Here is a 15,032-nt window from a genome sequence, read left to right as displayed (position 1 = left end):
ACGACAGTTTATAAAACAACAACAACACACAACAATAACGACAACATTCACGGTGTTAATAATAATAATAACGACACGGACGACAGTTTATAAAACAACAACACACAACAATAACGATAACATTCACAGTGATAATAATAATAACGACACGGACGACAGTTTATAAAACAACAACACACAACAATAACGATAACATTCACGGTGTTAATAATAATAATAACAACACGGACGACAGTTTATAAAACAACAACACACAACAATAACGATAACATTCACAGTGTTAATAATAATAACGACAACACGGACGACAGTTTATAAAACAACAACAACAACACACAACAATAACGACAACATTCACGGTGTTAATAATAATAACGACACGGACGACAGTTTATAAAACAACAACACACAACAATAACGATAACATTCACAGTGTTAATAATAATAACGACACGGACGACAGTTTATAAAACAACAACACACAACAATAACGACAACATTCACAGTGTTAATAATAATAATAACAACAACACGGACGATAGTTTATAAAACAACAACACACAACAATAACGACAACATTCACAGTGTTAATAATAATAACGACAACACGGACGATAGTTTATAAAACAACAACACACAACAATAACGACAACATTCACAGTGTTAATAATAATAACGACAACACGGACGATAGTTTATAAAACAACAACACACAACAATAACGACAACATTCACAGTGTTAATAATAATAATAACAACACGGACGACAGTTTATAAAACAACAACACACAACAATAACGACAACATTCACAGTGTTAATAATAATAACGACAACACGGACGACAGTTTATAAAACAACAACACACAACAATAACGATAACATTCACGGTGTTAATAATAATAACAACACGGACGACAGTTTATAAAACAACAACACACAACAATAACGATAACATTCACAGTGTTAATAATAATAACAACAACACGGACGACAGTTTATAAAACAACAACACACAACAATAACGACAACATTCACAGTGTTAATAATAATAACAACACGGACGACAGTTTATAAAACAACAACAACAACAACACACAACAATAACGACAACATTCACAGTGTTAATAATAATAACAACACGGACGACAGTTTATAAAACAACAACACACAACAATAACGACAACATTCACAGTGTTAATAATAATAACAACAACACGGACGACAGTTTATAAAACAACAACACACAACAATAACGATAACATTCACAGTGTTAATAATAATAACAACAACAACACGGACGACAGTTTATAAAACAACACACAACAATAACGACAACATTCACAGTGTTAATAATAATAACAACAACACGGACGACAGTTTATAAAACAACAACAACACACAACAATAACGACAACATTCACAGTGTTAATAATAATAACAACACGGACGACAGTTTATAAAACAACAACACACAACAATAACGACAACATTCACAGTGTTAATAATAATAACAACAACACGGACGACAGTTTATAAAACAACAACAACAACACACAACAATAACGATAACATTCACAGTGTTAATAATAATAACAACAACACGGACGACAGTTTATAAAACAACAACACACAACAATAACGACAACATTCACAGTGTTAATAATAATAACAACAACACGGACGACAGTTTATAAAACAACAACAACACACAACAATAACGACAACATTCACAGTGTTAATAATAATAACAACAACACGGACGACAGTTTATAAAACAACAACACACAACAATAACGATAACATTCACAGTGTTAATAATAATAACAACACGGACGACAGTTTATAAAACAACAACACACAACAATAACGACAACATTCACAGTGTTAATAATAATAACAACACGGACGACAGTTTATAAAACAACAACACACAACAATAACGACAACATTCACAGTGTTAATAATAATAACGACACGGACGACAGTTTATAAAACAACAACAACACACAACAATAACGACAACATTCACAGTGTTAATAATAATAACGACACGGACGACAGTTTATACAACAACAACAACACACAACAATAACGACAACATTCACAGTGTTAATAATAATAACAACGACACGGACGACAGTTTATAAAACAACAACAACACACAACAATAACGACAACATTCACAGTGTTAATAATAACAACACGGCTACGGTGGCGATGCGATTGCACAATCATGATGAAGAAGAAGAGCGACGGAAGAGCCCAGTTGACATTGGCTGATTGGATTCCTCCAATATGAACAAACACATTCTCCTGCGGAGGGAGCCGGTAGGAACGTTGGGTTGCTTGGTCAACGACCAGGGTCAACGGCGGCTCCGTGGTGTATTCCGCAAATATGCCCGACTGTGAGGGCGGGCACAAGCCGGCGTGAGTAGGTTAAACGTTGAGTTTTATAAGGGCACCACGGGGTGACCAGCCCCTGCCCCCCCGGCCCCACCCCTCCCACCCCCAGCCCCACCCTCCCCACCCAGCCCCTCCCCACCCTCCCCTCCCCACCCAGCCCCACCCTCCCCTCCCCACCCAGCCCCACCCTCCCCACCCTCCCCACCCTCCCCACCCAGCCCCTTCCTCCCCACCCAGCCCCTCCCCACCCTCCCCTCCCTACCCAGCCCCTCCCTCCCTACCCAGCCCCTCCCCACCCTCCCCTCTCCACCCAGCCCCACCTCTCCCATTTTTGGATGCACGACGGACGGACACAACAACAATAATCCCCGTGTGGGCTGGTGGTGTAACCAGGAGGTTCCTACCGCTATCAATATTCTCCTGATTCCGATACAGTTGGAGATCGCCGCCTCAACACAATGGGAGGCTCTCTCAAGCAATGCGGGGGGCGGGCGGGTGGTGGGGGGGGGTGGTTTTTGCCGGCTGTACGTACGTTGATCTTTCTCCTTCTGGCGTCTCTCCATCTCCTTAGACTTGTAACCAGTGGTGGGCAGGATGTCCTCCAGAAAGAACCGCTTCACCTCGAAAAGCCTCCCAGGCACTGGCCCACGGACGAGAGGCAACATGGCGTGCACACCGCCACGTCCAACATCGCCGTTGCGTTTGGCCCGCCGCCGCCACCGCCGCCGCCGCCGCCGACGCACGGTTAGATCGAGTGAATATAAATGTTGTGTCGTTAAACCCGCCACCACCCGACGCAGCAGCAGGTTAGCGAGGTTTGTCAAGTAAACAAAACGTGGCCAACGAGTTGCTAATTCGGCACACACCGGTGTGCTGGAGGAGTAAACCCACAACATTTACCGTTCGGTAATTACAACCGGCAAATGTCGCACTCCAATGGTAAATGTTGTGGGTTTACTCCTCCAACACAACGGTGCGCCGTGCTAGTAACGATATTTTGTTTTACGTGACAAAATCTTACAAATTGGCCCTCGGGTTTAACAACACATTTACATTGACGCGATCAAACCCAAAAAAACCTCTAAAACATTATCGATAATATTGGTCGCGAAAGCCTACCGCTACGTGTTCAACCGACGGATGGATTTAGCCGTCTCTCACGTCTGACGACGGGGCAGCCGCCGAAGTACTCTGAAAAGAGTGAGACGTTGAGGGGGGCGCTCATCAGCACGACGCGGAGGTTGCACTGCCGCTCCAGAATGTCGCGCAGCTTGATGAGCAGGATGTCGCAGAAGCGGTCGCGTTCATGGATCTCGTCCTAGTGGATACATCACCGCCAACGCTGCCATCATCATCATCATCGTCAATGTAACCACCACCACCGCCATCATCACCATTGTCAATTTCGCCACCACCAGTTAACAAAAATCTATCATGACCAACTGACAAGACAAAGATCCCCCGTATAGCCTTAACAGACTCGTTGGGGCAAGTGCTGTAAGCGAGTAGCTCCTATGAAGGCAGGCACGGTACACAAGGGGGTGGGTGGCAAGCACCACTCTTTAAGAACCACCACCAATACCACCACCAGAACCAACACCAGCACTACCACCATCATCATCACCACCCCTAATCACCACCACCACCACAATTATCACTACCATCATCACCACCCTTAACCATCACCACCACCAGCAGAACCATCAATAACCACCACCCTTAGCAGCAGCAACAACACTACCAGCATCACCACCATCATCACCTTTAACCAACCAGTAGCAACAGCATCAGCACCAGCTTCATAACAATAATTAAACTTCACCATGTACATACAGTCCGTTGTCAATCCAATGATTGAGACACTAAAACCGAACAAAAACTCAGAAACCGGAACTGGCCACATCTTGGGTTAGACCGAATAAAATAAAATAAATTAAAATCACGACGTTTCGAGCGAGCGCACACACAAGGGTCCGTCAGCAGGTGGGACAACCACATCTACAGGCCTCGATAGCCTCTTGTGACAGCAGCAGCAGCCCTTTTGCCCACTTCAGCAATTCTTTCTTGCTGTGGTTGTCCCACCTGCTGACTGACGCTTGCGTGTGCGCGCGCCCGAAACGCCGTGATTTAATTCATTTCATTTTCTACCTACCACGGTGACTTTACCGAGAGAACCCAGGGGCGTGGACCCCTGCAGTCACGAAAACTTCAAATCTAGATTAGACTGAAAAGAAAACTTTTGAGCACCGGTGTGTGGTGGATCGACTGTAGCTCGGCACGTACCACGATGATGTGCGTCACGACGGTAGACGTGGCGCTGTCTCCGGCCATGAGGGTCCTCAGCAGCACGTCGTTGGTGCAGAACGTGAGGAGCGTCTTTGGCGAGACCCTGCGCGCAACGCCGCGTGCGGAACGCGACGGTATGAGGGATACTCTTTGGTTCTATTGGGTAAAGTCACCACGTAGCAGGTTAAAAATAAAATAACAAAAATCACGACGTTTCGGCCACAACACAAGCGGCCTTCATCAGGTGAAGGGACGAGACTGTCTGGAGGACAGCGCTGGAGTGAGAGAAGCCACGCTGAGATCACGACCTTTAATGAGGGATACTCTTTGGTTCTATTGGGTAAAGTCACCACGTAGGTAAAAAATAAAATAACAAAAATCACGACGTTTCGGCCACAACACAAGCGGCCTTCATCAGGTGAAGGGACGAGACTGTCTGGTAGGACAGCGCTGGAGTGAAAAAAGCCACGCTCAGATCACGACCTTTAAGCTGTGTGAGAAGAAAAACACTAAGCGCCTTGACAAAGGAATTATCATATAATTTAGCATTGAAATGGCTCATTGAAATAGCTAAGTTTAAGTATACACATCTGCAGAGGTACCCCTTGACAAAGGAATTAGCATAGAATTTAGCATTGAAATAGCTCATTGAAATAGCTAAGTTAAAGTATACACATCCGCTAGAGGCACCCCTTGACAAAGGAATTAGCATAGAATTTAGCATTGAAATGGCTCATTGAAATAGCTAAGTTAAAGTGTACACATCCGCAGAGGCACCCCTTGACAAAGGAATTAGCATAGAATTTAGCATTGAAATGGCTCATTGAAATAGCTAAGTTAAAGTATACACATCCGCAGAGGTACCCCTTGACAAAGGAATTAGCATATAATTTAGCATTGAAATGGCTCATTGAAATAGCTAAGTTAAAGTATACACATCCGCAGAGGCACCCCTTGACAAAGGAATTAGCATATAATTTAGCATTGAAATGGCTCATTGAAATAGCTAAGTTAAAGTATACACATCCGCAGAGGCACCCCTTGACAAAGGAATTAGCATAGAATTTAGCATTGAAATGGCTCATTGAAATAGCTAAGTTAAAGTATACACATCCGCAGAGGCACCCCTTGACAAAGGAATTAGCATAGAATTTAGCATTGAAATAGCTGAGTGATAAGCTGAGGTATAAGGGATCTCAAATACATACATGGTGTTTTCCTGTTAACCTAACATCTAGGTTGTCAGTCAATATTACGATTCGTAAATTTAACGTAGGTATGCAAGTTGAACTTCTTTCGCACCACCGTACGTAGCCAACCGTGCTCAATGGTCCAAAGTGTGTGAAGTCCTCCCCCCACCAGCCGACACAGCCAAACCAATTAAATTACCACATGGTGGTAAAAGTGTTTCACTGTGCGCCCAACAAGATTGTTTCAGCTCACCACCGACAGTTGAGTTGAAGAACAATTCCATCAACACAAATTCAGCAATCGTATACAATGCCTATAAAGCGATATGCTAAATTTCCTTGTGACAATTGTTCTGCACCCCCACCCATACCCATGGCAAATTGTTGTTTGGCTTGCATCGTGCAGAGGAAGGATTTCACGACAGCTGTTTTTGTCAAGATAATTTCTTCGTTGCCTAACCAAAAATAAATGTGCCGTAAATATTGTTGCACCGGCTCGGTTTTCGTAGAGTTGTGTCACTGCAGAGCTCAGACAGGACGGAGAAACGCAAACCGAACACAACCCTAAAAATCACACAACTCAACGAAAGGACACGGCGCAGGGCAGGGAGAAACACGACAGGACACAGCGGTAAAAGTACACAATAACAAACGTATGTGTGCATGTGCGCGTGTGTACGTTGAACGTCTTTCACACCGTACGCAGCCGACCGCGCTAATCGTGGGGGCGCGACTAGCACAGTTGGAATGAAACGACGAGAAAAATTACAATAGCACACGGCCCAGAGGGAAAACACAACAACAACAACAAAAACAACAGAACACACACACACGCGCACGCGCGCACAACGGAAGCGCCAACACGCGTACACGCACTTGCTCTCCAACCGGATCTGGTAGCCGACGGTCTGGCCGACGCCCTCCCCTCGCTCCTCCGCCACCCTCTCGGCCGCGGCGACGGCAGAGATTCGGCGCGGCTGCGCGCAAATCACGCGGCACGGCGACCCCAGGCGGCTGCCCTCGTCCAGGATGTACTGAGGGATCTGCCGGGGGGGTGGGGGACGACACGGGCGGCGGCGCGCGCCGAGTGTTAAGCGGTGATCGGAGGCAGTCCTCAAGATCGCAATTCGGGGGTAAAAAATAAAATAATAATCCACGTTCACCCCGCTCGTCGTGGTGGTGGTCCTGGGGAAATGAGCCCGACATGCTGAATGAAGGAGCGCCGAGTTCTAGGACTGTGCTGCGAGCACCTGCGTGGTTTTGCCGGAGCCGGTCTCGCCCAGCACCAGCAGGATGTTGGACTTGGCGATGGTGCCCAGCAACTGCTCCCGGAACGCGGCCACGGGGAGGGTCTGGCGGAACGCCTCCAGCTCCGATCGCCCCCGCGGTGGCGGGACCTGAGCGATCCCGTCGTTGAGCCGTCCGCTCGGCCTGCTCGCCTCGCGTCTCGCCCCTGTGAGTGACACGCGTCGAATTGCATCAGCGTCACGGGTGCCACGGTGGCTAGATGTTGACTCCCTCGCCTGGTGTACAGGAGGTCGTGGGTTCGATCCCAACCCCGACATATGCTGCTGTATATTTGGAGTCTGTGTCTCTCTCCCTCATCATCATCATGGTGGCTAGATGTTAACTCCCTCGCCTGGTATACAGGATGTCGTGGGTTCGATCCCAACCCCGACATCTGCTGTATATTTGGAGTCTGTGTCTCTCTCCCTCGTCATCATCATGGTGGCTAGATGTTAACTCCCTCGCCTGGTATACAGGAGGTCGTGGGTTCGATCCCAACCCCGATATCTGCTGCTGTATATTTGGAGTCTGTGTCTCTCTCTCTCATCATCATCATGGTGGCTAGGAGATGTTAACTCCCTCGCCTGGTATACAGGAGGTCGTGGGTTCGATCCCAACCACGACATCTGCTGCTGTATATTTGGAGTTTGCGGTGTCTCTCTCGAATCGACGTGCGTTGAGCGTATTTGGCTGCTGCGAACGTCCACGTGATAAGCCACTTCATTCGAGCAATCATTTTGTGGCCAGGTCGCTGCTGATAAATGGCTACGCAGCTCAGCGCAGCCTTACCCGGTAAAATAATGCCTGAATAGATTAGTTGATAGAGGGCACCAATGGAGCACCACAGAAAAAAAAAACGTCGCCGGCAACTCCAAAGCGGGAACGAACCTGGGTCAGAGCCAGTGTCGGGGAAGCGCTGCAGAAGCACACGGGCGGCGTGGCGCGCCCGTTGCAACAGCGCAAATGACATCTCGGCGCCCGCCACCTCCGCTGTCTCCTTCTTGCGCACGGTGAGGCGCTGCATCGGCCCCCCCCCTTGCTACCGAAACGCAGCGAGGAACGTGGGGGGCAGCGTTAATTTACCGGTGGGCGGGCGGGTTAGGTGGGTGGGTGGGTGTGTGGGCGTGTGGGTGTGTGGGTGGGTGGGTGGGCGAGCGGGTAGACGGATAGGTGTGCATGCAGGCGCACGGGTAGGCGTGTAGGTGGGCAAGTATATGAGTGGGTTTGCGAGTGCGTGACGAGGCAGGCAGGCAGGTAGGTAGGCATGTAGGTGGACATGCATGTGGGCAGGGAGGTGCACAGGTAGATATGGGGAGCGGTACTGTAGCGGTTAGCATGCTGCTGCGCTACGAACCCGATTCCCGCTGACGGCCAACACCAGTGACAATTATCTGAACCGATTATATGCCTCTCCTAGGTCGACTCAGCCTCAAATGATTACCGAATGCAGTATGTAAACATCGCCACTCGGGAGACGAAGGCGATCAGGCGTGGTGCCGGCCACCCACCCGTGCCGGCCCTCATAGGTGCTCGCTAACGGCACCTCCTCCAACAGCCTGTTAAGACTACACGGGGGATCTTTGTCTTGTATAGGTTGGGTGGGTAGGTGAGCGGGTACGTAGGTTAGTGCATGCGAATCACAAGCTTAGTCCGTGCTCGCCAGTTGCCTGGGTGAAAGGTTGGGCTCCGTTTTGCCCTAACGCCTGGCCAGCTGGCTTCAAAAAAACGTAACCAATGAATGAGCCGATTTTCATCGCTCCCAACTCGGCAGTGGGATGGTCTCAGGCACGTTTTCTCCTCTTGGCTGGGCCGCTGTCCCGATTAGCACGGGTGGCTACGTGCAGTGCAAAAGAGGTTCTACTAGACGTGCCCACACACTTACATTCTCTGACACTGCCCTTGGCCGTGCCTTAGAACGCCAACGCCCTGCACAATCCCGCTCGCCTCTCTCTTGACAATGTGTCTCTTACCTTTTCGTACGTTCTCTAATCAATGTGCTTTCTCTATGCCGAAAACAAACTTCTTTGAAGCTGATTTTGCGTTGAAGTTCGTTGCCCTTCCCCCACGCCTCTGGTCAGCACGGTTTGGCTACGTACGGTGCGAAAGACGCTCAACATACACACGCTCCTGTCCCTGTCTCTTAGAGTTTAATTCAGAATTTGTTCCATTACAACAGGGGTCGGGAACCTATGGCTCGCGAGCCAGATGTGGCTCTTTTGATGATTGCATATGGCTCGCAGATAAAACAAAATATTCTCACTTGTTTTAATCCATCCATCGATTTTCCACTGCGCATGTCCTGTTCAGGGCTGCAGGAGCAATTGTCCATTATTTTAATTGGATGATACTGGCCTACGTTTGCCGTTGCTGGGTAAAACAGGTAAACGCCCCCTTTTGAATCAGTCTGAGACTGCGTCTGCTCGGTCATTAGCTCAAAGCTAACCCTTCGACGAAGAAGATGGCGAAAAGAAAAAAAGACGACGAGTATCGTACATTTCAGGACGAATGGACCGAAGAATTTGCCTTTGTGGAGAGAGCGGGTTCTGCGGTGTGTCTAATTTGCAATGACAAAATTACATCGTTGAAACGGTCGAATGTAAAGCGGCACTTCGACACGCGCCACGCTACCTTTGCATCAAAATACCCTGCGGGAGACAGCAGAAAGAAAGCGTGCCAAGAGCTTCTGAGCAGGGTGCAAGCTAGCCAGCAGCAACTCCGCGTATGGACCCGGCAAGGTGACTATAATTCGGCTAGCTTTGCTGGTTCTTTAGCAATAGTGAGGAACGGAAAACCATTCACAGATGGCGAGTATGCTAAAACGTTCATGCTGGATGTAGCCAATGAACTTTTTGATGATCTTCCGAACAAAGACAAGATAATCAAACGGATACAAGACATGCCTCTGTCGGCAAGAACTGTTCATGATCGTACCATCGTGATGGCAAACAAAGTGGAGGAAACGCAAGTGAAGGACATAAATGCAGCGCCGTTCTTTTCTCTGGCTTTGGATGAGTCAACAGACGTGAGCCATTTGTCGCAGTTCAGCGTGATTGCAAGATATGCTGTTGGTGACACACTGCGCGAAGAAAGTCTTGCTGTTCTGCCATTAAAAGGGTCCACAAGAGGTGAGGATTTATTCAATTCATGGAGTTTGCTCAAGAAAAAAGTCTACCTATGGATAAACTTCTCTCAGTGTGTACTGATAGTGCTCCGTGTATGGTGGGGAAAAACAAAGGATTTGTGGCGCTTCTCCGTGAACATGAAAATAGACCCATCCTAAGTTTCCATTGCATTATACACCAGGAGGCACTTTGTGCTCAGATGTGTGACAGGCAGTTTGGCGAAGTGATGTCGCTGGTCATTCGTGTGATCAACTTTATTGTTGCCCGAGCCTTAAATGATCGCCAGTTTAAAACACTGCTGGATGAAGTTGTAAATAACTATCCTGGTCTGCTTTTGCACAGCAATGTGCGTTGGTTGTCAAGAGGGAAGGTGCTTAGCCGTTTTGCGGCTTGCCTGAACGAAATCCGGACTTTCCTTGAAATGAAAGGCGTCGGGCATCCTGAGCTAGCCGACACCGAGTGGCTCCTCAAGTTTTACTATCTCGTAGATCTGACTGAACATCTGAACCAGCTCAACGTGAAAATGCAAGGCATTGGAAATACAGTGTTATCCCTTCAACAAGCTGTATTTGCTTTTGAAAACAAGCTGGAGCTTTTCATCACGGATCTTGAAACAGGTCGTTTACTACATTTTGAAAAACTGAGCCAATTTAAAGATGCATGCACAGCAAGTGAGCCCATTCAAAACCTTGATCTCCACCAGCTAGCTGGCTGCACGTCCAGTCTCCTACAGTCCTTCAAAGCACGCTTTGGAGAATTTCGTGAGCACACTCGTCTTTTTAAGTTCATCACCCATCCAAACGAGTGTTCACTGAACACAGCCGACCTGAATTACATCCCTGGTGTCTCCGTCAGAGATTTTGAAGCAGAAGTGGCTGACCTGAAGGCCTCAGACATGTGGGTGAATAAGTTCAAGTCACTGAATGAAGATTTGGAAAGAATCACACGACAGAAAACGGAGTTAGCGAGCAAGCACATGTGGACAGAAATGAAAAAACTCCAACCCGAAGACCAGCTGATTCTCAAAACTTGGAACGCGCTTCCTGTCACATACCACACACTGCAGCGTGTGAGTATTGCTGTATTGACCATGTTTGGATCTACGTATGCATGTGAGCAGTCATTCTCACATCTTAAAAACATCAAGTCCAACCTACGATCACGTTTAACGGATGAAAGCCTCAACGCTTGCATGAAGCTTAACCTCACCAAGTACCAACCCGACTACAAAGACATCAGCAAATCCATGCAGCACCAGAAGTCGCATTAATGGTGAGTGTTATAACAACATTATTTAAAATAATAAATTCAGAGGCTTATTATACTGACATTTAGTTGAATTCACTTTTAAAATATATTATATGGCTCTCACTGAAATAAATTTCCAAATTTTTTGCTTTCATGGCTCTCTTAGTCAAAAAGGTTCCCGACCCCTGCATTACAAAGACCCCCTCCCCGTGTAGCCTGTAACAGACTGTCGGGGCAAGTGCTGTTAGGGAAGCACCTATGAAGGCCGGCACAGCAAACAAGGGGGGTGGGTGGCCAACACCACGCCCGGCCACCCTTTGTCTCCTTCGTGGCAATGTTTCCGCATCGCACCAGGTACTCATTTGAGGCTGAGTCGACCTAGGGGAGGCCCGGGAGCAGTTCAGACAATCGTCACTGGTGTTGGCCGTGAGTGGGAATCGAACCCGGGTCGCCAGGTTTGTAGCTCGGCGCACTAACCGCTACACTAACCGCTCCCCACAGGCACTCCTTGGCATACGCGAAAAGCACGCCTATCTCAAAATCGTGTATGTCAAAAGCAATGTTCCCATAAGGGGCCGTCCATAAATGACGTCACACGAGTTTGGCCGATTTTTGACCCCCCCCCCTGCCCCCCTCGTCACACAGCGTCACAAAGTCAGACGCCCCTGAAATATGACGTCACAAAGTTCTGCCCCCCACACCCCCCAAACCATATTTCCATTTTAAAATGAAACACGCTTCAAATCGCTTTACACTATTGTCATTGTAGTGCGTATTTAATGTGGCGCTGCACTCTGATGTTGTAGGAGAAAACATTTGTAGAATTATAAAATATTAAAAGTAATTCTATTAAAAAAATACTTGAAACTTTGCAGTAGAACGAAGCAAAATGGAGAGTACAATAATATCAATTACATATTCATTCCACAGAATGAAAAGCCCTGGTAGAATCATTAAAATCAAAATGTTTAATAACAATCATTCAAAATGTTTTTTACTAAATGTATGCATCACCATTCTCCCACGGAGAAGCGAAATGCTCCTTCATGGAATAAATAAAAGGTGACCTTAGTAAATTTAAAACATCAAATAGTTAATAATGAAAATTATTCAAAATTAGTGCCGTTATAACAATTCTATTTAATTAAGTAGATATTTAAATTTTGATTTAAAGCTTTCGTGACTGCAGTAATTCATATTCTTAGCTCTTTCGGTAAAGTCACGTTGAAGGGAAACAATAAAATAACAATATATATAAAACAATAAAAATTCTCACGACGTTTCGACCATAACGCCTGATGACGACCGTTTGTGTTATGGTCGAAACGTCGTGAGAATTTTTATTGTTTTATATATTTTTATTATTTTATTGTTTCCCTTCAACGTGACTTTACCGAAAGAGCTAAGAATATAGATATTTAAAGTTGCGCATTTTGATGTGACGTCACATTTCTCAACCCCTCCTCCCCCCCTACGTCACACATCGTCACAAACGTCTGACGCCCTCCATAGGTGCGTGACGTCATTTATGGGCGGCCCCTAAGTGATAATGATACAGGATTCGTCTTCTTTGCTTCTCTCGGTAAAGTCACCACCACCACGTGAGAGAATGAGAATAAAATAATAAAATCACGCGATACAATTCCCACGACGTTTCACGAGATGAAGGGGGTTAGGGGATTTCACCGAGACTCGCAGAGATAGTCGCCTAAGTTATCCTTGCCCATATCAATACAACGGCACACAATATACAATAGAGGGCTTCAACAAAAATGTTAACACATTACGGGGCTGTCGCTTTTAATAGAAAAAAAAGAACGAATTTTGATTTAAAGCTTCCGTGACTGCAGGGATTCATATTCTTGGTTCTTTTGGTAAAGTCACCACCACGTTAGAAGGGAAACAATGAAATAATAAAAATATAACACAATAACAATAAAATCATCTGATGATGATTGCTTGTGTTGCGGTCGAAACGTCGTGAGAATTTTATTGTTTTATATTTTGTATTATTTTATTGGTTCCCTTCTACGTGCAGGTGACTTTACAAAAAGAACCAAGAATAATAATTTTATTGTTTTACAATAATTTTATTGTTTTATATTTTGTATTATTTTATTGGTTCCCTTCTACGTGCAGGTGACTTTGCAAAAAGAACCAAGAAAAATAATTGTATTGTTTTACAATAATTTTATTGTTTTATATTTTTTATTATTTTATTGTTTCCCTTCTACGTGGTGGTGACTTTACCGAAAGAACCAAGAATAATAATTTTGTTTTACAATAATTTTATTGTTTTATTATTTTTATTATTTTATTGTTTCCCTTCTACGTGGTGGTGACTTTACCGAAAGAACCAAGAATAATAATTTTATTGTTTTACAATAATTTTATTGTTTTATATTTTTATTATTTTATTGTTTCCCTTCTACGTGGTGGTGACTTTACCGAAAGAACCAAGAATAATAACTTTATTGTTTTACAATAATTTTATTGTTTTATATTTTTATTATTTTATTGTTTCCCTTCTACGTGCAGGTGACTTTACCGAATTACCAACAATATGAATCCCTGCAGTCACGAAAGCTTTAAATAAAAAATATATCAATATTCATTAATTATTTCCAAGCAAACTACATTCGTGTGTTTTTCTTAAATGCATTCCGTTTAAACTTGTAACAAATATTTTTTTACGTACTGACAAATTAAAGGTTTTAATTCCACTGTGTGGTGCAATTATTAAACATTCTAACAATAACGTGCCCAACATTGTGTATACATATATTTAAAATGTGATTCACAGCAAAAAAAAATTAAGTATGCTTTTTAATGAAATACTATCAACCCAAATAAATGAACGGTTAACACACTTGCAACATGATAACAAACGTGATGTTAATATCTTCACAAAGTCAAAAAGATTATCTCTCCTCCCCACTTGTCCGCCTTCGTTGGTCAACGCGTGCCTCTGGAATCCTTCCCCAGAGACACATTTCTCGTTGAAAGTTCTCACGAGTGTCAACATTTTCTTGTTACTTTACGTTAAAATGTAAACTCTTAATATGCTTAAATTTAGATTTAAAGCTTTCGTGACTGCAGTAATTCATATTATTTTTATTGTTTTATATATATATATTTTATTGCTTCCCTTCAACGTGACTTTACCGAAAGAACTAAGAATATATCTTAATATGCTTCCCGTAAAATAAAATTAAGCAACACAGTTGAGGAATACAAAGGCGGTGAACACAAGCAAATCGGACACATGCACGATCACAACGAGACGAGCAGAGGGCAAATAAGTGTTGTTGTTATTGTTGTTGTTCTTGCTACATGTGTGTGTGTGTACACTGTGTGTGTGTACACTGTGTGTACACGTGTGTGTGTGTACACTGTGTGTGTGTACACTGTGTGTGTGTGTACACGTGTGTGTGTGTACACGTGTGTGTGTGTGTACACTGTGTGTACACTGTGTGTGTGTGTACACGTGTGTGT

The 15,032-nt window shown here is 44.9% G+C and overlaps 1 protein-coding gene across 1 annotated transcript in view; it reads right to left on the bottom strand.

Moving 5' to 3' along the window:
• Nucleotides 1-15,032, bottom strand: part of LOC116937281 (3'-5' RNA helicase YTHDC2-like) — a 55,910-nt gene that overhangs the window by 40,195 nt on the left and 683 nt on the right. Inside the window, exons 2-7 of the mRNA XM_076059819.1 lie at nucleotides 8,056-8,206; nucleotides 7,131-7,333; nucleotides 6,757-6,923; nucleotides 4,688-4,793; nucleotides 3,566-3,722; nucleotides 2,937-3,044 (exon numbers count right to left, since the gene is read on the bottom strand). Coding sequence (XP_075915934.1) covers nucleotides 2,937-3,044; nucleotides 3,566-3,722; nucleotides 4,688-4,793; nucleotides 6,757-6,923; nucleotides 7,131-7,333; nucleotides 8,056-8,191 — 877 coding nt within the window. The 5' untranslated portion in view covers nucleotides 8,192-8,206. The remainder of the gene's footprint in view (nucleotides 1-2,936; nucleotides 3,045-3,565; nucleotides 3,723-4,687; nucleotides 4,794-6,756; nucleotides 6,924-7,130; nucleotides 7,334-8,055; nucleotides 8,207-15,032) is intronic.

The sequence above is a fragment of the Petromyzon marinus genome, unplaced genomic scaffold (genome assembly GCF_048934315.1).
Source record: "Petromyzon marinus isolate PM22_M1 ecotype Great Lakes invasive population unplaced genomic scaffold, UKy_Petmar_22M1.pri1.0 PM_G_Scaffold_131, whole genome shotgun sequence".
Taxonomy (NCBI): domain Eukaryota; kingdom Metazoa; phylum Chordata; class Hyperoartia; order Petromyzontiformes; family Petromyzontidae; genus Petromyzon; species Petromyzon marinus.
This window is presented reverse-complemented; position numbering and strand designations above follow the sequence as displayed.